Raw genomic sequence first — 25,011 nt, 5'->3', positions numbered from 1 at the left:
TGTGATCTTGTTTGTTTAAAATAGAAACATACCATTCTCTACTTCTTTAGCCCATTTTTTAAGAATAAAATAATGTGCTATTGTTTGCGTTTTGATCTACTTTTATAGGAATTGTCCTAGAGTCTTGGAATATGTTTGCAATAAATAGCATATACCTTGAAGGTGTGTCAGACGGCCATTAAATTCCGCTGTCTTAAGGGGAAACCCCCCACGATTTCCTGAGATGCTTTTTTTAATGTAAAACGTGCATATCTTTTACATGCGACAACCAACTGGTCTCAGAATTTGCATACGCGTGCCCAAATACCTGACGCCCTTCTTTCTGGCCCTTTATCAAAATAGGGGGTGGAAATGGTTTTATCCTTTATGGTACTCTAATGAAAGGTCACAACGAAAGTAATTAATTTCTACCGACCGTAGTCCTCCTCTTCGGCACTGATCGTGATCGGAAATAATTTTTTATATCTCAAGAGAAACTGTCGGAGGAGGGTACTCACAAAGAGCGATTGGGATGTCTGAAAGAAGTATATCCATTGGTGATGTCAAAACTTTATATCGCCGGGACGACACATATGTATTGGTGAAGTCGCAACGAATATCTTGAAAACGAAGTGTCGGAAGAGGATACTCTCAAACCCCGCAAGGACCGCCTAGACGATACACATACACTGCCAATATAAAAGCTCAATTGTGAATATCTCGAACATGCTGTAGGAAGGTATCTACAAAGGGAAAATGCAATATTTGGGAGAATTTCACTAAGGGATTGATTCTTCTTGAATTATATAGCATACATTTTGAAGGTATGCCAGGCGACCTTTAACTGTTTATGTATAAAGACCCCCTTCCCATTAATCATGTATTAAGAAAGGTAAACATCGATGAATATACTAGCATGCTACTACCTTATAACCGATGTTACGATGCACAGAAATATAAACGAAAGAAACCATCAAGCCCGCGTTCTGGTCCAAGTGTCGGGCTTCGTTACATAACAGTAGTAATATCATTCCCGTAGAAAAAGATGGTACAATATTTAAAATATCGGTATAATAGTTATTTACATAAAAGTCAGGAAAATGATACATTATTGGCGAGGAAATATTGAAGGACGAGACCCCTTTGGGGCCGAGTACTTTAATTTCCAAGTCAGGTAGTGTCATTTTAGTGACGAGTTTTGTATTAAATTTTACCCGAAATCGTATTTTAATATAAAATATCAATTTTTATATCAAACTTTCGATTAATGTCAATCTGTCAGTGATGACAGGAGTCATTATAAACATTTACAAATGTCACAAATGCGGCCGGTAAAGTGGGAGGTGCGACCGGTAAAGTGGCAGGTGCGGCCGGTAAAGTGACAGGCGACAGGAAACGTAATCTGCTCTGCCTCTGTCATGGAAACTAAAATTTCCTGACCGAGACGATTTTGGGTAAAATTATAAATGCGAGAGAAATTAATCCCGAGGGAGATAAAATTCGAACGTGTTGAGGACCGAGTTGAAAACTTATAAGTAAAATTGTTAAAGGCAAATTGGAAAACATGTAAGAAAGTAAGTAAGTACATATTCTGGAAAGTTTTCAATAGATCCTTCCTTGTAATGAATGGAGGATCTAGGGTTATCTCCTGCGATTCAAAGAGAACAACCCTGATTTTTTTGTTTTAATGTATTTAATTAAATTTCAAACCGCCATTTCTTGCGTTTTATTTATGTTGGCCGATCCCTGCAACGTGGATCCTACCATTAGACAGGTTTGTTACTGATCGCGTGCCTTGAGTTTTTACGGAAGTTTTGATTTTTGGTTTTGAGTTGCGTAGTCGTTCCTCGGCTGGACTTGGGTTATTACATGTTTTTGACTTCCGCAAAAATTTGTTCACTGTATTATTTTGTATTGGTTTGTTCACATTCTCTTCACAGTTACCTTAGAGATTAAATTCCTGTGAGTTTTTTTCAAAATATACATCCGAAGGTTTATTTCGAAATTTTTGTATGATCTGCCATCGGAGGGTCTTCTGTTCTGGAACGAAGCGAATATTCCGAGGCAAAATAATCTTCTGCAGGGGATGAATACTTCAAAGAACCTTATTGTGATTAGTGAAACAATTTTTAGCGTACGAATCTACTGTCTATACATTGTTACGTAAAACCGCTGCAGTAATCATCAACTGAGTATACTAACATAGCCGAGGCCGGAAAGGCTTATAACAATTTTTCACAACCATACAGGCAGTTATTGCAGGACAACAAGAACAGATTCATTAGAGGTAGTCAAAAACTGTTATCGCACAATACCTAACGTTTTACTAAAATTTTAAGGATAACTAAACACAATGACAGAAGGTGGGATGATGGTACAGATTAATGTGCATGTCTGTAATATAATATTAAATTAAAATCCAAAAATAACGAATACAATAAAAAAGGAAAGCGAATCCTTATTATTAGCTCACAAAGAATAATACCTAAAATGATAAAATTTAATTTCCAAAGCAATATTACGTTACTATTTTGACAAGAGACAACACCAACATATCAATAAAAATTTGTTATACTTTTATTTTTACTTGAATTTAAGCGTAAAATTAATCGCATGATCGTTTACATCGTTGCCCTCGAATTTTGATATAAATACAGAGGGCTCTGACCACGATGGTACACTTGCGTCTGTATGGTCATTAAATCATGTCCTTCCTTCTTCTACTGTTGATGTTCAGTCCCTACGCAGTACTGGGCTACCCACTTTATAGTGGTAAGTACTATCGTTGCGTTAGATGACTATTTGACTACTTTTCTTACAGAAGGGTTGACACCTGGGCTACAGGTAATGCGTTAAATCGGATATGGGTGAGGAAAAATACTTATTGTTTTTTCTTGGCAGAGTTACGTATCCGGAATGTGGCCTCTTCGACCTACACCTACATCTCCAACGAGTCAAGATGGCTGTCGTTGTATGCCTGACACTAATACGCAACAGAAGAGGACTCTTAACAACAGCCGACAGCGCCTGGCTTGGGGAGACCTTGTCAACGTATTTATTCCTCCCATATTGACGGAAATGACAAAACCGTTTGGGTAAACCTTGTTTCTAGTGATGAGGGTATGAATTTTTTCCACAATAAGCTGATATGCTCACGATAGCAAAATTTGTCTTAATATCGCACAAATCAATTGGCTACTACTCGTATTAAATGCTTTAGAAAATCCTTATATTGTTACATATTTATCTCTTCCTTGTTGAAACAGTGTATTCGATATGGAGTACAAAAGTTTAAAACGGCAAGTCAATGAGCACATCAATTAATATGAAAAACAACAATATTTCTCCAAATTAATTGCTCGCTCAAAAAACAAACCCAAAGCACTGTGGAACCTGATCCGTAATAGAGAACGCTCCACGCAACTTATCACTTTAACTGGTCCCGATAACGAATTGATAAGGGAGCCTAAAACAGTATGTAACATTTTAGCCACGCACTTTAGCCGCCATACAGCCCTGCACAATGTATCCATGTGTACGTCCACAAGACGATTATTTAAATCAAGCATATTTATTGCTCCAGTTCATGACATAGATATTTCTAACGAAATCTTGGATTGTTCAAACAATAAATCGACTGGACATGACAGACACAATATCTATACCTATTCTCAAGGCCTGCCATAACATTATAAGCGGTGCATTGGCAACTTTATTAAACTCATCTATAACACAAGGGAAGTTCCCAGACGTACTGAAACAAGCTACGGTAATACCCGTGTTTAAAAAAGGCGATAATACTAACATACAAAACTACAGACCAATATCAATATTGAGTGTGAGATGTCTTGCTTTCAAATTTCAAACAAGAAGTTATAAGTTATTTGAGCTGTAATATTATCATTTTCCTTTCTACATTTTGCAGCTGCTAATCAATAAAGGCATTATTATTATTATTAAGTTCCGTTACCGTATATTGAGACACAGTCAAGCTACCGTTGCCAGATACCGAGTCACAATTCAATAGCATTCCCATGAAAAACAATAGGTTTATTATTCAACTATGTATTCATTCTTCGATGTCAGCAATTATAACAATACTAGTCTGTATAGGGAGGACATGGTGGATAGGTTTAGCTTTGCCGAGTTAGCTTAGAGTTCACACAGGTTCATTTTTGTCTTTTGAGTTCACTTTGCTTTGGGTGATCAGTTAGGGAGGTGCTCCGTATAACAGAAAGGTAATGTACTTAGTTGTAATTGATTTATATTGTAGTTTATGTTGCCTTCAGCTATTTGTAATGCAGGGTAAAGTGATTCTTGAATTTGGTGTAATTTGCTTTCAATGTAAAAGTGTTTCCTATTTTGATTTGTTGAAGATTGGCCAGTTATCAATTTTCATTGTTTGTCTTGAACCCATTTGGATTGATTAGCGACTTCAATTCTTTGTGTACGAATCAGCCTTTTTTGAGTGTAATTAACCGTTTCGCCCTTGCAGAGGTATATGCCGGAGTGATAAAGATACTTAGCGGCATGTATCTCGAACGACAACTTTAGTCTAAGGTTACCGTATCCAGGATCTTAGATACCTGCTAGATTGGAGGAGGTCTGGCTAATTAACGATGTTTATTTTATGCACTTTATGTAAGAGACTTCCGAATGTTTCTTTCACACATGGGAAAGGATTGAAGGTGCTTTTTAAACCTACTTGTGATGGCCATTCTTTAACTTATCAAGTTTGTATTGCCTTAACGTCAGATTTCAATCGGTCCAATTCAAGAGTTACTTACTCGGATTATTATTCTTTGTATGACTATTGTAGCGGTGTTGTAAAATGTGTTTAGCGTTATCCAATGTTACCTCTCATTCTCCAGATTTTCCCTCTAGATTTCACCTCTGTGAACAGTGAGTCGGAATTTTCTTTAGTACGGTTCTTTTGTCCGACGAGTTCTAGGGGAACCTGGCACTTTTTGGCTTTAAATGTATTCTGTCTAAATTTGTAGGATGTCTTTCAGCCTTTTGATTCATTTTTACACTTTTGCTCAGTTATTTAATAAACTTTATTTGTGTTTCAAATTCAATTAAGCGTATTATTTGCTTTCCGCCTTTCCGATAATTAGCATGGGTACGAGTGAGTGCAACCTGGCTTTCCACAACGTAGGGGTTCCGGCCATTGTCGAGTGCGAGGTTTGTGTTACTACGCCAGTGTTCCGAGGTCGTGTTTTTCCCGCTTTCGTTAGCGCGGGAGCTGTCGACTTGGGTACATCACAAGTGTCTTCTCAAAAATCTTTGAAAAGATAGTACAAAATTATGGTCGTTTTTAAATAAATAATTGCATGGTCATCACGGACTGCCAGCACGGCTTTCGTCCAGGATATTCGACGACATCCGCAAACTATGAATTTACCCAGTATCTGTTTCGAGAACTAGACAAAAAGAATAATATTGTGGCACTTCAATTTGAACAATCGAGTGCATTCGACAGCGTCAATAAGCAAATTGTGTGTGCAAAATTGGAAAGGTACCGATTAAGGGGCACGATAAACGAATGGCTTTACTCCTACCTGTCAAACCGTTCAATCGTTGTAAAGGTGAATGGAAATATGTCTGACAAATTCAATCTCAAGATAGGGACCCCGCAAGGGAGTGTACTTGGCCCGCTGATCTTTATTCTATTCATAAATGACCTCCCAGAATACCTTTCTAACAGTAAATTATTTATGTACGCCGACGATACCGCACTGTTGTAGAAATACTGCACAGGATATCGTCCATAACGTTGAGATAGTACTAAATCAATTTGAGTCGTGGTGTGGGAAGAATGGGCTAACTGTCAACTACAACAAATCTGCGTTCATTGAAATTCATTCCAAATACTGTGATACGCACACATTCACCTTTAAAATGAACGGAGCACAAAATTCTTAGGTATACGCCTTGATGATACGTTGTCTTGGTCTACCCAGGTGTCTGATGTCTGCTGCAAGCTTAACAAGATTTACTACCTAATGGTGAAGCTCAAAAACTCATTTGGACCTGGTTTTTTGCTAACTGTGTACTATGCATTAGCATACTCGGCGATTAGTTATAATATTGCAGTATGGGGAGCCAGCATTTACTGTGACAGAGTGTTTGTGTTGCAAAAAAGGCTACTCCGATTAATTTTCAATATTAAATACAATCATTCCTGCCGACGGGTTTTCCGCAGCCATCGAATTCTCACCTTGTTTTCCATACATGTACTCCACTGTGTCACTCACATACATATGCACAAGAATATACCTATTTGCTCAATAAAGATGTGCACACTTACGATACTAGACACAAAGACAATCTTCGACTAAGTAAACCACGACATTCTTTTTTTAAGAAGTCGCCTGAGTATAAGAGCGCTTTATATTATAACTTGTTACCTAGTGCCTTCAAAAACTTGACAAAACTACAGTTTAAAAGAAAAATTAAAGAGTTTTTATCATTAGGAGTTTTTTATAATGAACAAGAATATTTAAATAGATAGATAAGTTCCTCACTAATATGGTTTTAAATTATATATACATTTCTATGTTTGTTTGTTGACGTGTAAATTTGTTGTGTATACAATTGTTATTTACAAATAAAAATGTGATATGATACCACTATTTGCAGGTAAATAGCGTTGCTTCATTCTGCTACAGTTTCATACTTACCTATACGCATACACACCATTTCCATTGTTTGTCACGTCACACTATTTATAGTGTGTGGTAAATTCCGTCGACAAAACTTAACAAGTTAAAAAGTAATCGTAAACGATTTACATAAAGCGCATTTCCACTTGCATTCATTTCCCATTTGTAAGATGCAACTTCTGTTAAAATCGTAAAAATCCGGCCACAAATATGAAAGATAGCGTTGCACATGGGCAATCCATTGTTGACGTGCTACTTCAATTTCAGTTTATGAGAAGAATTTCATTTCAATGCTTTTCTAAATAAGAAAGTTGGAACTGCGCATGCGCAAACCTAAATTTTAAAACTAATTTACTATAACTAACTAATAAACTAAGATTTTCCTTTGTTCCAAGCGCCTAAGTATCAAATTTCACTTAAATAGTTCCATAGATAAAAAAGTTGGCACTGCGCATTCGCAAAATAAAATTTTGAAACTGGCGCTAGATTTTCCTTTATTCCAAGTGCCTATGTATCACATTTCATTTAAATTCTTTCATAAATAAAAAAGTTGGCACTGCGCATGCGCAAAACCAAATTTTGAAATTGGCGTTTGATTTTCCTTTATCCCAAGTGCCTATGTATCAAATTTCGTTTAAATTCTTCCATAAATAAAAAAGTCGGCACTGCGCATGCGCAAAACCAAATTTTGAAATTGGCGTTTGATTTTCCTTTATCCCAAGTGCCTATGTATCAAATTTCGTTTAAATTCTTCCATAAATAAAAAAGTTGGCACTGCGCATGCGCAAAACCAAATTTTGAAATTGGCGTTTGATTTTCCTTTATCCCAAGTGCCTATGTATCAAATTTCGTTTAAATTCTTCCATAAATAAAAAAGTTGGCACTGCGCATGCGCAAAACCAAATTTTGAAATTGGCGTTTGATTTTCCTTTATCCCAAGTGCCTATGTATCAAATTTCGTTTAAATTCTTCCATAAATAAAAAAGTTGGCACTGCGCATGCGCAAAACCAAATTTTGAAATTGGCGTTTGATTTTCCTTTATTCGAAGTGCTTATGTATCAAATTTCGTTTAAATTCTTCCATAAATAAAAAAGTTGGCACTGCGCATGCGCAAAACCAAATTTTGAAATTGGCGTTTGATTTTCCTTTATCCCAAGTGCCTATGTATCAAATTTCGTTTAAATTCTTCCATAAATAAAAAAGTTGGCACTGCGCATGCGCAAAACCAAATTTTGAAATTGGCGTTTGATTTTCCTTTATCCCAAGTGCCTATGTATCAAATTTCGTTTAAATTCTTCCATAAATAAAAAAGTTGGCACTGCGCATGCGCAAAACCAAATTTTGAAATTGGCGTTTGATTTTCCTTTATCCCAAGTGCCTATGTATCAAATTTCGTTTAAATTCTTCCATAAATAAAAAAGTTGGCACTGCGCATGCGCAAAACCAAATTTTGAAATTGGCGTTTGATTTTCCTTTATCCCAAGTGCCTATGTATCAAATTTCGTTTAAATTCTTCCATAAATAAAAAGTTGGCACTGCGCATGCGCAAAACCAAATTTTGAAATTGGCGTTTGATTTTCCTTTATTCCAAGTGCCTATGTATCAAATTTCATTCAAATACTTTTATAAGTAAAAAAGTTTGCAATTCGGTTTATAAATGGTCGAGATGCGAAAAGGGCACTGTGAATTTTGAATCGATTCGATTCAACTTTTGGCATTGCGTATTATATGGCTAAATCTATGCCCATATTGAATTTCATGCAATTCAGTTCATAACTAACGTAAAAGCGATCGAACATTTCTAAACAAAGTTATGGTTCACACGGACAGATAGATGGATAGACAGACAAAGGAACAGACGGAGAGACCAACCGGCAGGCGACAGATAGCAATGCAAAATTATAAACGATCTCTAGGATTGTTAATAAACGGCAAAAGTGTAAAATTATGGAACATGTAAAAACGGTTTTTTGTTTTTTTTACAATAACTTTTTTTGTAAGCGGTACAGAAAAAATTCCTTCCTTGGTACAAGACTCGACACCATAACGAACCAAATAGCGAAAAAAGTAGAACAATAGCTCTTAAGATAAAGAACTAGTAGCGTCGCAAAACGAGCGGACGGACGGACGGACAAAGTGGCCACAATAGCGCATTTTTTTTTAATTTTTGTGGAAATGCGCTAAAAAGTTGTCATGATGTGAAAATAAATACATTATTATTATTAAAATTTGTGGTGGATATAGTGTCTACATTTTTACCATATCCATTTTATTCACGTTTGACGTTTTGTGAAGGTGAGGTGTTGAAGAAGAGACAATCAATTTCCATTAGTGGCCCACCTTGTAGATGGTGCTAGGATAGAAAAAACAATCGTCAGCATATATTATGTATGTCATTGGGAGTCATATAACAGGTCACAGCACAGGTTGCTTGGAGGAATGAAGATGCACCAGGGATTCTAGATTTTTTCAAAGATATTGACGTCCTAAGGGAGTGAGACTAAAACTAGAGCGTTCCAGTACAGACCACCTGTGAAAATAATAAATAATTTAAAAATTGCAATTCCTAGCATTATTTATTTAACATCAGTTTAGCAGTGCCATGTAAAACCACTTTATTTAAATCCTCCACTTTACATGAATATCCTACTGTTATAATTTTGCGCAGCTCTAAAACCTCGACCGTTATGTTTATAACTTCACCACTAAAACACTTCTTTGGAAAGGTAGAGGTTTGTGAAATAAGTAATGAACCAGGTCCAGGTAACTTTGTTCCAATTACACTTGACACTAATGCATTAAGATATGCCCCATGCACGATACTATTTTCTCCTTGACGATGGATTGGATTTGAATCTCCGCTAATTTCTATAAACCGTTTGATGTCCGCATTGGTTATCTGCTTGGTTACTATACACTTATCGCCTACTATCATTGCGAATTTACGTAAAGGGTAAAGGTATATCATTGACGTCCAGGCTGTTTGAGCTTTTAACATGGCTAATCTGTGCGCTCGTACAAAAGTCTTGTAAAAATATATTACCGAGGTTGCTAAGTCTCGTATCTGTGCTCGAACTGTAGTGCAGTACTTTGTTTATAATCTCTGCTGTTGTAATTGAAGCTTGAGTGTCTTGGTTAATCAAATAAATTAGCGTTGCTAACGAATTCAGTGATATCTCGACATTTCTGTGCATTAATAAGTTCGAAATTAAAAATACACCATTCTGCTTGACAATGAGATCCGCTATACTAGGATCTACACTTAAATTACAGAGGCCACTAATACTAAAATGTACAAAGTCCTCTTCGTGGTGTAGAAGTTGCTTTAAAAATAAGTCCACGATACGTAACTGTTTTATAAGTTCATAGTTAATTGGATCGTAAGAGAAGTTTGCTAAATTCGCCAACACCTGCCGCTTGGCATCTGAAAATGTACCATATAAGACCAATAGTGTCACTCGCAATTTTACCCAATGAATTAGTTTTGTAAAATTCTTGTACTAGCAAATTTAAAAAATCGTATCGTCCAACTCCGTTAGGACCTGTTTTTTTATTAATTTCTTCTTGTGTAGTAAACATTTAAAATCAGACTAAGAAACTTTGATTTATAAAGTTCTATCAAAGCTATGAACTTTCCTTACCTGTTTATAAGGCACAGAATATTACTGTTCTGTGTTATAAGGTAATATGAGGAGTTTTAAAGGTTAGATTAAAGAACTGATGAAAATGACGACACCATAACCACTAATGTCTGTGGCTCAAGTATAACCTTAGATCTTTTTTTTTTTATTCACAATGCTGTACCATTGAGTACTTTCAGCCTTAAAAAAAGAATGAGTGATGATAACTACGAGCAGCGCCGTTGGCGTCGAAACCTTTCATATAAGGCGACCGCGTCCCTCAGCAGCGCTGCACTCAGGCCTGACGAGAAGGGGGGGTAAACGGGGGGATTCCCCCTGGGCCCGGATTTTGAAAAGGGGCCCATTGCATGGTTTTTTGGGAATAAAATTTTTACATCCATAAAGCATACCAATTTCACTAAAATAAAATATTTCATATTATGAGTCCTAGAATAAAGTAATGTGGAATAGGTAAGTTTAAGCCCGTGCTTAACAACCCCCCGGGCCCCAAATTTCTCTCTACGGCCCTGGCTGCACTCCGTCCCGCCGCGCTGCTCAGCTCAGCAGCACTGCGAAGTCGCCTAATGTGAAGGACCACTAAGCGATTTTGCCGAAACGTAGGTAATTACGTTCTTGGTGGAACGGGGCATAAACCTACAAAAATACAATAACTACTAACTAGGACGAGGTATGTCGCATTTATTATAGTTGGCCTTGGCGTTGATTATATTTGAGGCGCTTTCTTTCGGCTACTTCGCAATCATGATTTCGAGATCGTGATTCGTAGGATCACGTTTTACGAAAGAACGCCCGAATTTGAATCAAAGTTTGGTTAAGTTTACGTAGCGCACATTTGCATTCGAATTACGTATTTTTTGTTTGGATTATGAAAATAATTTAAATACAAGTGGAAGCACGTGCACGATTATGCTATACAAATATTGACTAATCTAACATTTGAGCAAAAATATCCTTGCATTTGTAGGTTAGGAATTTGTGTCAAAATACTTTTATGTTCAGTTTGTTCACGATTTTAGCAATCATGATTATAAGATCACACTTCGAAAGAACGTGATTTGACAATCCAAACGCGTTTGGATCACCGAAAGAAAGCGCCTAAAGAAAGGAAAGGGTACTCTCTCTATAGGCTCCCTTATTTCAGTCGTTTTAACTAAGTACGCCACTGAGTCTGAACACAACATAACATACGCCAATGCTTTGTTGTCATAAAACCTTTGCACAAGGGCACATAACCCTTACAAATTCGAGGGATTTTTTGTTTACAAAAGGAGAAAAGTATAATTACTCGTTATCGCAATTTGCAATTCAAGAAAAGTGTACTTTTATTTTTACAAAAAAAAGCTTAAAATTTTTTAGTAACGTATAATTATTAAAATCCACCAATCCCGAGCTACTAAATATAAACAAGTTGGCGTGGTCTTTTAAGCGTCGTTTGTAGCGTCAGTTGCTTTGTGGTTTGTCACATTTTGTTAATTTCATACGTAATTTTGAAGGTAAGAATGTTTATTTATGTTAAATTTTATCGTTATTTGCAAACAGTTTGTATATTTTTCCCGCAAAGCTGGTTCTTACCATTTTGGCGCGCACTTAGCACGCTTGCGTGTGGTATCAATACATTGACCCCTGTTTTCAAATAACTTCCAATATAAACAACTTTTAAATGCCCCTTTAAATTTTTTTCTCAGATGGTTTCCAAAGGAACAAAACAGGAAAAGTCTCCACAGAGAAGTCCTGTAAAGAGTTACAGAAAATCACCCTCAAGGGCAGTCAAATCCAAGAGCCCCTCACGCTTGACGACAAATTCACCTCCGGCAAGTCCGAGACCGAGACGGTCAATACGTCAGAGCCCTTCACGTACCACTACCTCTACACCAAAAAAAAGTCCTTCGAGACGAAGTCCCGCGCGAACTACTCCTAGTCGAATTGACACAAACAAAAGTAATGTACCTGACCGAATAACACGTGCAAGTAATTTTCGTCTATATTTTACAGCCACATAGTATTATCAACATTTTAGGTAGCAAATCGCGTCAGGAAATTGAATCGGAAACGGATGATGAACTACCATTGGCGGTCAGAGCTTCACCCAAAACGAGGGGACGACCGAAAAAAATAAACACCGAAGTAAAGGAATCACAGGTTGATTATTAACGGGCGTTGTTTAAATACTTTATGGTTGAACAATTTTATTTGAATGAAACAAGTAGCTCCATCTATTGTATGTTTGTAATATTTTGTGTACCGAGATAGGAATTGCATATTTCCTCGAAATTAAAATTTTTGGCATACTTTTTAGAGGTGTCACTACTATTTTTTGGCGCCTTTATGTGATATACTTGCTGAGAAAGTTAAACATTTGATTCGTTACATCACATTTTTGAGAGTATTTGAAATTTATACGTTTAAGACTGCAAACCACACGTGAAACCAAAGCCCAAACACGCATTATTAAATTTCTAAAAAAAAAAGTATTTTGCATCTGGTCAATTCAACTACAAGGTATTTAAGCAATGCTACAGACATGGTTTTGCATGTATGTTACATTTAGTAGGTTGTTTTACAGAATATTATCCCAAAATTGAGAGAGGCAACGCCCGAAATTGGTAGTTACATAAACTTAATGAGACGCTCAGCTACAAAATCGTTTAGACATGAGATAGATCATATTGATCACCTGAAACGAGAGTCTTCTACATCGTCCATACGAAAACTGACTGAACTTTCAGACGAAGATGATATCCAAACTGGGGACTTTAGAGAAAAGTCTGTTCGCAAAAGTGAACCCAAGCTTATTGATAAAATTACACCAAACGAATTTGGGCTGTTCAATGCTTTTTTATTTGTACTTTGTTTACCTTTGATACCTCTAATATTTTTGGTATATTGTAATGAGAAACAGTGCAACTTCACCGCGTCTCCAAAATTTAATTATTCACGCATCTCTACGTATTTTGGTTTGAAATCATTCGCAATATCGCTATGTTACATTTTGCTTGTATTTGTCATTGGTGCGCTTCCGTTTGGTGGACCGAAAGTTAGCGGACTGCCTAATAGGGGTAGCAAATTGAATTATGTAATGAATGGGTTTTTTACTCTTGTTCTTGTTGGGATTGTGCTAATATTGTTGGAGACCTTTACTGGTGTTTTAGTTATTGAAAATGTTTTACAAAACTTCTTTCAACACTATGTAACGTTAACTGTACTTGGTGTTATTTTATCTGTAGCGTTATATATTGGAAGTTTTTATGTGCCCTTATGTAACCTCAAGTCTGATGTGCTGATAAACAATGCAATTTACAACTTTTATCATGGACGAGACATCAATCCCAGAGTGTTTGGAGTTGTCGACTTTAAACTATTCCTCTTTCGTTTCTTTTGCATTTCCACCGTAAGTAGCAGGGTGAAAATGAAATACTTATCTGTGGTTGCTTTTTCAGATAATCATGAATGCGGTTCTATTTTATAAAAGCGTTAGTTTCAAAGTACTCACTGACGGAGATATTGATTACAAATCGATTAAATACAATGAAACTCTGGCCGTATTCGCAGCAATGCAAATTATACACCACACCTGGTGTATCGTTTATGAATCGAGTTTTGTTACAACATTCACTGCCCAATATGAAGCTGTTGGATATGAATGCATAGTTAGCCTGTTACTTGGCCCCATAGTCGAAATTGGATCAAGTAAATACATCCTTGATTATGGTGTGACATTGCCCAGGTGGCAGTTAATTTTTGCCGGAGTTCTTTTTATGATTGGATCTGTTTTTTATCATGGGAGTAATACGCAAAAGCATCAATTTCGACTCAATCCCTATCATCCAAAAGTATCACGTAAGTTATGTAAAGCATGACAGCAGTCATTAAGAAAGAGAGAACTAGATATATACAGAATCAATGCTTATACAATTTATTTGTTTGCTTTTTATATTGTAGATTGCTACAGGCGATATTGACTTAAACATAGATAAAAGATAGAATAGTGAGAAATAGGGAAACTGATTTTTACATGAAGAAACTTAGGGAGCTAATTACCACCTATGTGCCACTTAAAGTTTAAAAATTTGGTACATTTTTTGTAATACGTGGATTAAATATGAACATACACTCAAAATGTATAATAAATGAAACACAAAAACGAAAAATTAAATACCTTCATCATAGTGAAATGTCAACGTACCCAACTTGGTAGGTGATGCTAAACAGTGGTATCGTTTTTCTAGAAATTTAGACCTACATTTTTCTAATACTTGGACGTGATCCATTTAATAATGATACATAGAGATCCTCTAAAAGTATATTTACATTGCATTGAATCTATTTATATTTAGTACCCTTTGCCAAATAAGCAATCACCCTTTAAAATAAAATAAAATAATGATCCATTGGTTCTAAATATCTGTTTTTAGATTTGGAATCTTTACCGAGCTCACAAGGACGAAAACTTTTGGTTTCTGGTTATTGGGGTATGGTGCGACACCCTAATTATTTAGGTGATATTATCATACAAATGTCGTTTGGTTTATTGGTCTACAATGCAGTACCTGTACTGGTATTCATTTTTGACATTCTTTGGATCATCAATCGTATAAGTCGAACCGAGTTGAAATGTGAGCAGAGATATGGCAGTGCGTGGAAGAGATATTGTCAACGTGTGAAGTATTCTTTAGTTCCAAAAGTTTACTGATTTATTTTTAATTTCGCATTTATGTTGTGTGTTTTTTGGCAATGTTTTAATTAAGTTTAGTACGTTAGTATAAATGACAATTTTCATTTAATGAATGAGTTCAAGACAGACAGATGTGTACAATTTTACCATTATGCTTAAATATTGACATATTTACATTGTACATCTAAGTGGCGGATTTATGCTTCTAGCCACAGAACTTAATTTCTTCCACTTTTGTTTTTTTTATGATGCAATTGATCATTTTTGATTATGCCATTTATTTTTCTGAAGTTGACAGACTCAATTCACCTTTTCTGACAGTAAAATTCCATGCAAGCAAATGTATTCACATAGGAGGTTATTCAGATAAGTTTAACGAAGTCTAGAAAAATCAGTCCTTAGGCAATTAAGCTAAATCCGCCACTTGTCAAACTTTTAAAAAGCAACAATTATAACTTTAAAATTTTTCTTATATACATACTTTCATATTGTTTGTTGAATTTCAAAACAAGAAATGTACACAAAACTCCAAGGACATAAAATTATTTTAGTGTAATAAATTCAAAACTATTTCTTGTAACTATGTTGTATATAAGATCACACGTGTATTTTTTCGTAAGAAGATTTATAATGTGTTTAAGAAAAGTCAACAACCGTTCATATACTTAATCTACAAGTTATCACCAAGTGAATTAGTATAAACACTGGGTTCTTGACCGTTTGCAAAATTACAACAGACACAAATTGTAAAAATGCTAGGATATTTTTGGATAATTACATCACATGCTTGTGTGCATGGTTCAAATGAAGTTAAGAATTGACCCTCAGGTGTCTCGGTGCATGAGATCCATCTCAAGTCATTTTTTTTTAAATCTCGGAATGTTCAACTATTTTTATATTTAATACAGGGCGTGTGAGATAAGTATGTCAAAACTTATTGAATGGTAGAGATTTTCCCAAATAAACACAAATGTTGTTAACAGTTGAAATGAAATTGAAATGCTTCATGTATTAAAAATACCCTCTATTTACCTTTTTCTCTTTTGACATACTTGTTAAACCCTCTGTATGTGTGCAGTAGTGTAGAAAAATCAGTGGAGTGTTAAACAAATTTAAGTGGACTTGTTATCATCTTTGTTACATTGTAATTCTTCCGTGTAATAATAGCCATACCTAAAATTGGATGTACTTTTAGTTAAGTTTATTTATGATTGTGGACTATATTGCTTTATATTTTTTCTGGAGATTCAAGTTTAAGACGTTTTGCTATCATTGGGGGTGGTGGTTTGAGTGTTAACAAGTAAAAACTATTGTTTTGACTTTTGTGGCAATCAACACCTGGTTTCTTAGCAGCAGAAAAATCGACATATTACATTAATAAGGAAGCATATAGAAGATTTATTTTTACAATTTTTCCAGTATTTCTATGTGCAAATTTTTTTTGCAGAAAAATAAGGCCTCATTAATAAGTTTGTAGTCTCAATGGTGTTTGTAAATTTGATTCCAGTTTTAATTTAAATTTTTTAATTTTTGATCTCTTAAAAATAATTAGCATAATGAAAAATACATATCAATTTGTGTTTCTAAATCTTCACAACACATCACAGTTGTGAAACAAAATGGGTGACGAATACAAATAATTTTTAATTTTACATATACACCCCAGATATTTATTATATTCTGTAAGAGAATATTTTTGTAGTGATGGTGGCAGATGATAATTCTATAAATTCGAAAACGAGTTACATTCAGTACCCATTTCAACAGCTCAAAGTTGCTAGAGTTCAATTGAAACCACCACTAAGGTATAGCACAAATTTTAACAATATATTTAATCGTATTAGAAAGTTATTGATATATTTTTAAGATATTTTGTAAATAAAGAATTTAAGAAATACAGCTAATTTCATTAATAAACCAACTAAAAACTATGAGGAAGTCGCACCAACCTGCATTTGGTATCCCAGGAACATGATCTTTGTCCTGCCCCAGGGAGTTGTCTCCAGAACCAAAAAATGTAATCTATAAGTCATGGCCTATCTGTGTTATTTGTAATTTATAAAAGTATCTCTGTACCTGAGAGCCAAACTGTATTAACTCCATTTTTTTTCAAATCGGTATTAAGTTCTCTTCCTACTAAACGAGACTCACTTTTTCAGATGGAATATAGTATTAAGTCCTATATAATATACTTTTGAAGTTGGCCAAAGATCAACAGTATTATATCAATAACCTTTTCCGAGCAAAATAATATTATGGAGTTAATATTGTTAAAGAAACTTACATTTGTGGACATAATACAGTTTTCAGTGCGTTGATGTTGTGTAGAAGTGCACGTGTGCTTACAGCCCTTTGAATTTTCTTTCGAAATTGGTTTCTAGCCTATAACTTTTGATTGAGAAGTCTGATCGAAAAAGTACGAATTGATTTAGATTCTACGCACCCAAATTAATAAGAAAAAGTGTTTTCCCGAGAAATTTTGGTGTAGTCGATTTTTGGTAAAAAAGGAAGGTTATACACTGCCTTTTTTTGAGGCTCGAAAAAAAATTGTCTCAGATCGACCCGGAAAAAAAATTTTCTTATAGAATGTGGCCTGTAGAATCCATAATTTCAAACAGTTCCAAGATTGGGCTACTACATCAAAAGTTACAGCCCTTTGAATTTTCTTTCGAAATTGGTTTTTAGTCCATAACTTTTGATTGAGAAGTCTAATCGAAAAAGTACGAATCGTTTTGGATTCTACGCACCAAAGTTAATAAGAAAAAGTGTTTTCCCGAGAAATTTTGGTGCAGTCGATTTTTGGTAAAAAAGGAAGGTTATACACTGCCTTTTTTTGAAGGGCGCAAAAAAAATTGTCTCAGATCGACCCGGAAAAAACATTTTCTTATAGAATGTGGCCTGCAGAATCCATAATTTCAAACAGTTCCAAGATCGGGCTACTAGATCAAAAGTACCAGCCCTTTGAATTTTTTGTCGAAATTGGCTTTTGATTGAGACGTCTAATCGAAAAAGTACGAATCGTTTTGGATTCTATATGCACCAAAATTAATAAGAAAAAGTGTTTTCCCGAGAAATTTTGGTGCAGTCGATTTTTGGTAAAAAAGGAAGGTTATACACTGCCTTTTTTTGAGGCCGGAAAAAAAATTGTCTCAGATCGACCCGAAAAAAATTTTCTTATAGAATGTGGCCTGTAGAATCCATAATTCAGTTCCAAGATTGGGCTACTAGTTCAAAAGTTACAGGCCGTGTGTTGTTTACTCTGCGAAAAAATGGCAAATAGGTCAAGAAACATATTGGAAGTCGCTTTTTTACCCCGTGCAATCATTCAAAATAATAAAAAAATAATTTCAGAATACATTAGTATTTTATTGTCCATAATAACTCCATTTTCATTTTTCAAAAAAGTATTTAATACAGTTTGTAATTCGAAGTATTAGGGCCAAATGGTATTAACTCCATTTAATTGACTTTTTAATAACTTTTTTTGGCAAAAATAATGAAAATTTTTGAAAATTAGGGGGAGGGAAAATTTAAGGACATCCATATTTTATTTTTGTGTTTAATTTCTTTTTTAATAGTTATTAAATAAATATTTTGTATTAATTTTAATGTCTTATAAATTTTCAACTCGCTCTGCTGTAAAATTTAATTTTTTTGAGTTAATACAGTTTGGCTCTCAGGTACAGATCTAGATTGCTATTTGTCAGACTTCATTATTGTATACGATAATTTTCACTTTTGACTGTAGTTTCAGAAAAAATTGTGTAACGAGAAGAAAGTGTTTTTCAACTCTCGTTCATTGATACACTGATCAGTCAAACTTTGAATTCGGATTGAAACACTCCACTTTCTTCTCTAGTTGTACAAATCACTATTTTTTAGACTGACGTTACAGGCATTCTTACCTTCTCTAAGTAGGCATCCCTTATGCTGTGGAATAATACAGAAGTGCCATAAAACTGCAACAAAAAAATAGAGGGGGCACCCGGGTTTGAACCGGGGACCTCTCGATCTGCAGTCGAATGCTCTACCACTGAGCTATACCCCCCGTTATTGTTCATTATGTGACTTACGGTTATTGGGTCGTCTTATGTGAATAAAATTGTCGCCATCTTCCCACAATAATGAGAACTATTACACAAAATGTTCCATAACCTTTTTGCATAATGAGTTGGAAATGGAAATTTAACACACTTAAATTCGATATAGGAGAAAATTATTACTTACGAATTTCCGCATTCGTTACGTAAATGTTCCTCAAGCGATGGCACTTAGGTGTTTTATGCGTAATTTATCAATTTTACCAAAACGCATGTTGAGACCAAATAATGTTAATTGTCGCATATTTTCTACAACAAGCCCGCTCACAAACAAAAAACAGTAAGTCCTGCTTTTCCACCACCAACGTTGCATTAATTTTCACTTTCAGAATCGAGGTGACATTTCTCAAAGCCGACGGTGAACGACTTAAAGTAAAGGCAAATGTTGGTGATACATTATTAGATGTAGTTGTTAATAACAATGTAGATTTAGAAGGATTTGGTGCATGTGAGGGGACGCTCACCTGCTCCACCTGTCATTTAATATTTACGCAGAAGGATTACGATCAACTGCCGGATAAACCAACAGACGAGGAGTTGGATATGTTAGATTTAGCCTACGAACTATCGGATACGTCAAGGTTGGGATGTCAAATTATTTTAAGTGAGTCTATGGAAGGACTTGAAGTTAAAGTTCCTGCTAGTATACATGATGTTAGAGCAGAATGAATATAATCATTATGGCAACTTTTTCTGTTTTAAAAACACAGATGTACAAAATATATACTTTTGGTAAGAGACTTTTTACTAATAAAGAGCAAAAAGTAAAATTATACCTATGCACATTTTAATAATGCACAAATGCTTTCCTCAAACTGTGAGCCTCTGATGCATGATAATTAACCTTTTGTCACACCATTTACAAAAAAAAACTCTTGTAAAGAAGTTTTATTAAGTAAAACCACCAGCTGAAACATTGTTTCAAAGTGATCTTTCATGTTTTAGTTAAACTTATCTGAGAGATCACTCGCCTTATGTAAGTACACGTTTCCATGGAAATTAACGTCTGCAGTAGATACTACATACAATGTGATGATTATTCTTTAACAGTGAGGGTAACTAATTTTATTACTTCCCCGGAAGAGACTTGCCATGTCTCTGGTGTCAGGGTGGTATGGGTTTCATGATACAATATTTTTATTTCTTGGTAGGTTAGTAGGTATCAGGTGTATGTTTATTTCTGATGTAAATGGGCCCTTATGGTACTCACTAGAGCTATTATAAATGAACATTTGAACTACGCGGTGAAATCAGATCGTGGCTATAGTAACGGCAACGTGCACAATCTGGCAATAGCGAGAACGTTGTGCCATAAAAATTCTTGTTAACCTACAAATAAATTTCAAACAAAATGTTAATATACTTTAAAAATTCCATTCGTATTACCACTAAAAATATTTGTAATAGCAGTAATTATCAATGGCAATGTGTTTCTCCTTAATTTCGTGTTGATTCTAGTTTCTGTACGGCTATGTAGTAATTTACCAAAAAGTAAGTCCTGCAGTCAACTTTCCGTTAAGGCGTATGGTCAACCGACCGCCACAACACATCCTCATTTAATAAAAGATGGAGAAATCACCCCATTTATTCAACGCTCCGAATTTCAAGAGCGTCGTCAAAGACTGGTGGAATCAATTGTAGCTCATTCGTTAAACTGTGATAAAAATAGTAAAACGCACCTTGTAAGTACTTCGCGCTCAGTACAGACTTAAAACCTTGATCTTGCAGATTGTTATACCGTCTGCGTCAAAACAATTCATGTCCGATAAAATACCTTACGTTTTTCGGCAAAATAGCGATTTTTTATACTTAAGCGGCTGTTTAGAACCTGACAGCTGTTTGGTGCTAGCGACGTCCAACTCGTTAAATAATCATCACGCCGTCATGTTCATGCGTGAAAAAGACAGCCATTCTGAACTTTGGGATGGTCCGCGTACGAGCTGTGAGGACTGCATCAACTTATTCGGCGTAGAACAAGCATTGCCAATTACAGAATTAGGCAAATATTTAGAATGTTACATGAAATCGAATGGACGAGCGATGTTATGGTAATTGCTAAGCACATCCAGTTAATAGTTATGAAATTGTAGTTCTCCAGGTATGATTTTTTGGCACCAATTCAAAAAACTGTAGACAGTGTAATGAAAGAATTTCTTGATGAAAAATTTAACAAAATGTGGGAATCACCGATAATGTTTGTACATAGATTACGTTTAATTAAATCGCACGCCGAAATACAACTAATGCAAAAGTCCTGTGATATTGCGGCAGAATCCATAGCAAATACGATTTCCTTCTCGAGACCAGGTTGGTAAAACTTCTCGTGGAAATTATAACATCTTTTAGTGTAGGTGTGACGGAGCACCAAATATTCGCTCATGTTGATTACGAATGTAAAATGAAAGGCGCCGAATACCTCGCTTATCCCCCAGTTGTCGCTGGAGGTAATCGTGCTAATATCATTCACTATATCAACAACAATCAGGTTGTTGCAAATAATGAGATGGTGCTTATGGATGCAGGTAGATAATTGCGATCGAGATTATATAGTTACTGTACCATTGCAGGTTGCGAATACCACGGTTACAGCAGTGATATAACGAGAACATGGCCAGTTAACGGGAAATTCACACCGGAACAGGCTGTTGTTTACGAAATACTTTTAGACATACAAAAAAGATTAATCGAACTGTGCTACACTTTTCCTAGCTTGGATAACTTATTTGATGCGATGTGTTCAATGCTGGGAAAACATTTGGAGGAAAGTGGTTTGATACGTAGGAGTTTTACTGAGAATCCTGTTAGGGTTAGTTTCCTCTCACATTACCCCAGTTGCCAGGCCTGAACCATACAGTAAATACCACCAAACATTTTTTCTAGGTAGCTTATAAGTTTTGTCCACACCACGTTTCACATTATTTGGGAATGGACGTACATGACACACCCTCAGTTCCTCGGAATATACGAGTTCAACCTGGAATGATCATCACTATGGAACCGGGTATATTTCATTTTTTTATTAACTTTTTTAATTGCAGATATTTGGTTGTAGGTATGTACATACACAGTGGACTGAAAGTGCCAAAGGAATATCAAGGTATGGGGATTAGAATTGAAGATGACGTTCTTATAACAAATGACGGTCCTGTCGTTTTAACAAAAAAGTGCCCAAATAAATTAGAGGATATCGAAAAAATTGCGAGTGAAAACCAAAGAGCTTGAAAATATTTTAGTAAAATGAATACAATTTTTATGATGCATTTTACTTACCTTTTTAGTTTTCACAAATTGATCATTTCTTGAATGTTATAGTCTAGGGATGAGCTGGTATTTTTCAGTCATGGTTTTGTTAAGCCTTATTTTTTATTATTATTATTATTATCCCTCTCTTGTTTTGGGCCCTCAACAGGCATGCGCCCAATTACAGAGTGACCCGCATAATGCTATTTAGAGGTGCCTCTGCAGAAGGTCTTAAGATTTTTTGCTAGAGAGTAGATAGAAGTGGCATGCATGAGGACGGACCCTCATGAAGCAGAAGCCCCAACCCTGGGAATTCTTAAGAAGCTCTGAAAAATATTTCCATAGTCTTTTAAGTGCTTTTCGAAACACTGCAGTATTCGTTTTTGATAAAAGAATTTCCAATATTTCATTTTTTTAAAACAGATTGTTGCAAGTTGACCCTCTAAGGGGGGTACTTGCAAAATCTGGGCTTTTTCAATAGTAATTGCATTAAGGAACTCGTGTAAATTAACTTGTAACAAGAGATTTCAAAAAACCGTTAATGTAACTGTTTTTTAGGTAGGGGTATCATTTTTAGTAAAAAAAATGAATAAACAAAATAAAGTAGGTAACATAAATATAAGCAAAAAATGTTATTTTAAACAAAATAATTTTAGGAAAGTGCAAATGCTCTGGAAACGTAAAGATTCTATGTCTGCATATTTAAAGCTAATTTGCAAGTTTGATTTTGTGAAGTTTGTTACTCATGGAATTTAGAGTTTAAAAAGTTGTGTTTATCTAGAAATAATCAAGAAATAATTGGTGTAATACAAGAAAAGTCTTCAAGTCATCCTGCAATCATAAATTTAAGTGTTTTTTGTCTTTGGGCAGAGTATACGTTACATAGTTTTTGCTTTGAGCCAATTCTGACATATTAAAAGTAGTTTTCATGACGGATTCCAAGCGCACGAGATATTGCGTGACGTCACGGCGTGTACGATGAATGGCGAGCGCGCATTTTGTTACGTGACGTCACAGTGTATGGCGAATGGTACGCGTGCGATGTTGCGTGACGTCACGTGGATTATTATTACCAGAACGGTAACGGTTTTGCAAACGGGGGGTTTTGTATTCAGAAGGCACTGTTAGCCTTAAATTTTTCTTACAGGATTTTTTGTATTAGATTTTCTTTTTATGATGTGTAGATTCTTGCAATTTCTTGTTATCCGAATGTTGTTTGCGATTTTTTTCAAGATTTTATGATTTCATTGGAAGTTACGGAATTTGATTGGAGCCATCGGCTGTTTCCAGTTTATAACAGTTTTCAGTCAATGTTAGGATTTTATTGTTGTGTCCAAACCTCGTTGTGCCCTGAGAGAAAATTTGAACAAATTCGTTAAGCCGCTTGTGAGCAAGAGGCCAAGAGTGCACTTTCAAATTTTTATTTTCGATTTTAATAGCCCTTTCATGCCTTAACGAGAATACAAACATGAAATAATTTTTAATTTCTGATCGAATGACACAAATACCAAATCTGTAAGTGGTGTAGTCCCGGAACCTTTGTGACTCAGACAGACAGAAACACAGACAGACAGGCATCAAGAGCGCAAAAGTGCACTTTTTATTTTTTGAAAGTGAAAGTGCACTAAAAAGAACAAGGAAACTAACTTGTGTGTACTGTGTATAGTGACCCCATACCATTGCATACAGCAATATAATACTTACATATTTGTTCAATAAGTATTTATCAAAGTCCCAAAACCGTTGTGGCCGTAGAGTAGAAGATTAGATTAGAAGATAATTATATTATATATATTATATATATATCATATATATAATATATTATATATGGCAGAAAATCCGAAATTACTGTTCTGTTATTTAAAGAGATATACCAAAAAAATTAAAAAAACACTTATTCATTGCCACTTTTTGATCTCTACGAAACACTATTAACAGATTTTCAATACGTTTGGTTTCGGAGCATCATGAAAAAAGAGCATCCTGTATAATTACGAACACAACGATGTTCTGCACACAAAAAAACAAAAGTTGGAAACTGTTGGTTTCAACAGGATGGTGCACTCGCCCACAATCCCCTAATCATGGGACATTCATCAGACATGATATGATATGATGCAAGTGACTTGGCGCTTGAATCAATCAGTACGCGAACTAGCAAATGGACATCAATGAAAAAAGAATTTAAAAAATCCTATAATCCGATTGGATCAATATAAACCACCCGTGGACACACAGAGGCACAAACATTTTTGTTATCAAAATCCCTCCAGTCTTTTAGCACTCTCAAATACATGTACAGAAGAATTTAAAAAAAATGTAAGCTCTTTTTGGTTGCCTTGGAAAGCTTTCGGAAGTATTTAAAATACGCTGGAAGGTGTTTTTAGGTTTTTCATAACCTTAGAGCTTTTCAGAGTCTCGTGAGTCCTTTTCAGGACGCTCCTGAAGCGCGCTTTCTAGCTATAGCTGGGCGTCCTAGAAAGATTTGGTAAGGTGTTTTTAATTGCTGCCACATAATAAAAGGTGCCAAATCAGTTACTAATAATTGGATGATGTCGGCCAGACGCATTCAGAAAATGTCATGATATAACTTAATTTGTCTGTCCTTGTAATTAAAAAATGCTATCTTGTGACCCCGAATAATAATTCGCATGTAAATAATATATATATTTAGTGCACAATTATTTTCTCCAATTCTAATTATACATATATA

At 35.2% G+C, this 25,011-nt stretch overlaps 4 protein-coding genes, 1 long non-coding RNA gene and 1 other non-coding gene across 10 annotated transcripts; 3 read left to right on the top strand and 3 right to left on the bottom strand.

Annotated features, from left to right (window-relative positions):
- Nucleotides 1–1,648: 1,648 nt before the first annotated feature.
- On the bottom strand, nt 1,649–2,180 carry LOC116174741. The gene is made up of 2 exons (XR_004146159.1): nt 1,924–2,180; nt 1,649–1,878 (listed from the first exon to the last, which is right to left on the bottom strand). It is a non-coding gene; the product is annotated as an uncharacterized LOC116174741 (long non-coding RNA).
- A 7,022-nt stretch (nt 2,181–9,202) lies between these two features.
- LOC116173808 (armadillo repeat-containing protein 7-like) lies at nt 9,203–10,361 on the bottom strand. Of its 2 annotated transcripts, none has more exons than XM_031491515.1 (3): nt 10,329–10,361; nt 10,116–10,298; nt 9,203–10,069 (listed from the first exon to the last, which is right to left on the bottom strand). In XM_031491515.1, the coding sequence occupies exons 2-3, from the start codon at nt 10,222–10,224 to the stop codon at nt 9,588–9,590; spliced, it is 591 nt and encodes a 196-aa protein (XP_031347375.1). In that variant the 5' UTR covers nt 10,225–10,298; nt 10,329–10,361; the 3' UTR covers nt 9,203–9,587. The 2 variants fall into 2 exon arrangements, with proteins under 2 accessions (XP_031347375.1, XP_031347376.1); XM_031491516.1 differs by having other exon boundaries at nt 10,116–10,237; nt 10,318–10,336.
- A 1,141-nt stretch (nt 10,362–11,502) lies between these two features.
- Nucleotides 11,503–16,124, top strand: LOC116173325 (delta(14)-sterol reductase-like). 3 transcript variants are annotated; one of them, XM_031490710.1, is made up of 6 exons: nt 11,503–11,779; nt 11,972–12,224; nt 12,304–12,425; nt 12,838–13,674; nt 13,724–14,123; nt 14,699–16,124. In XM_031490710.1, exons 2-6 carry the CDS (start codon nt 11,972–11,974, stop codon nt 14,974–14,976), a joined length of 1,890 nt encoding a protein of 629 aa, XP_031346570.1. In that variant the 5' UTR covers nt 11,503–11,779; the 3' UTR covers nt 14,977–16,124. The 3 variants fall into 3 exon arrangements, with proteins under 3 accessions (XP_031346570.1, XP_031346569.1, XP_031346568.1); XM_031490709.1 differs by having other exon boundaries at nt 11,505–11,779; nt 11,972–12,254; nt 12,850–13,674; XM_031490708.1 differs by having other exon boundaries at nt 11,505–11,779; nt 11,972–12,254.
- A 2,810-nt stretch (nt 16,125–18,934) lies between these two features.
- Nucleotides 18,935–19,006, bottom strand: Trnac-gca. The gene has a single exon. It is a non-coding gene; the product is annotated as a tRNA-Cys (tRNA).
- A 64-nt stretch (nt 19,007–19,070) lies between these two features.
- Nucleotides 19,071–19,833, top strand: LOC116173328 (adrenodoxin-like protein 2, mitochondrial). The gene is made up of 2 exons (XM_031490713.1): nt 19,071–19,338; nt 19,388–19,833. Exons 1-2 carry the CDS (start codon nt 19,223–19,225, stop codon nt 19,725–19,727), a joined length of 456 nt encoding a protein of 151 aa, XP_031346573.1. The 5' UTR covers nt 19,071–19,222; the 3' UTR covers nt 19,728–19,833.
- A 483-nt stretch (nt 19,834–20,316) lies between these two features.
- LOC116173326 (xaa-Pro aminopeptidase 3-like) lies at nt 20,317–22,309 on the top strand. Of its 2 annotated transcripts, none has more exons than XM_031490711.1 (8): nt 20,317–20,467; nt 20,517–20,740; nt 20,787–21,106; nt 21,157–21,365; nt 21,410–21,580; nt 21,626–21,864; nt 21,939–22,059; nt 22,111–22,309. In XM_031490711.1, exons 1-8 carry the CDS (start codon nt 20,410–20,412, stop codon nt 22,278–22,280), a joined length of 1,512 nt encoding a protein of 503 aa, XP_031346571.1. In that variant the 5' UTR covers nt 20,317–20,409; the 3' UTR covers nt 22,281–22,309. The 2 variants fall into 2 exon arrangements, with proteins under 2 accessions (XP_031346571.1, XP_031346572.1); XM_031490712.1 differs by having other exon boundaries at nt 20,321–20,458.
- The last annotated feature ends 2,702 nt before the right edge of the window (nt 22,310–25,011 follow it).

The sequence above is a fragment of the Photinus pyralis genome, unplaced genomic scaffold, assembly GCF_008802855.1.
Source record: "Photinus pyralis isolate 1611_PpyrPB1 unplaced genomic scaffold, Ppyr1.3 Ppyr1.4_LG6, whole genome shotgun sequence".
Lineage (NCBI taxonomy): Eukaryota > Metazoa > Arthropoda > Insecta > Coleoptera > Lampyridae > Photinus > Photinus pyralis.
The sequence above is the reverse complement of the archived record's forward strand: the minus strand, read 5'-3'. Positions and strand labels throughout refer to the sequence as shown.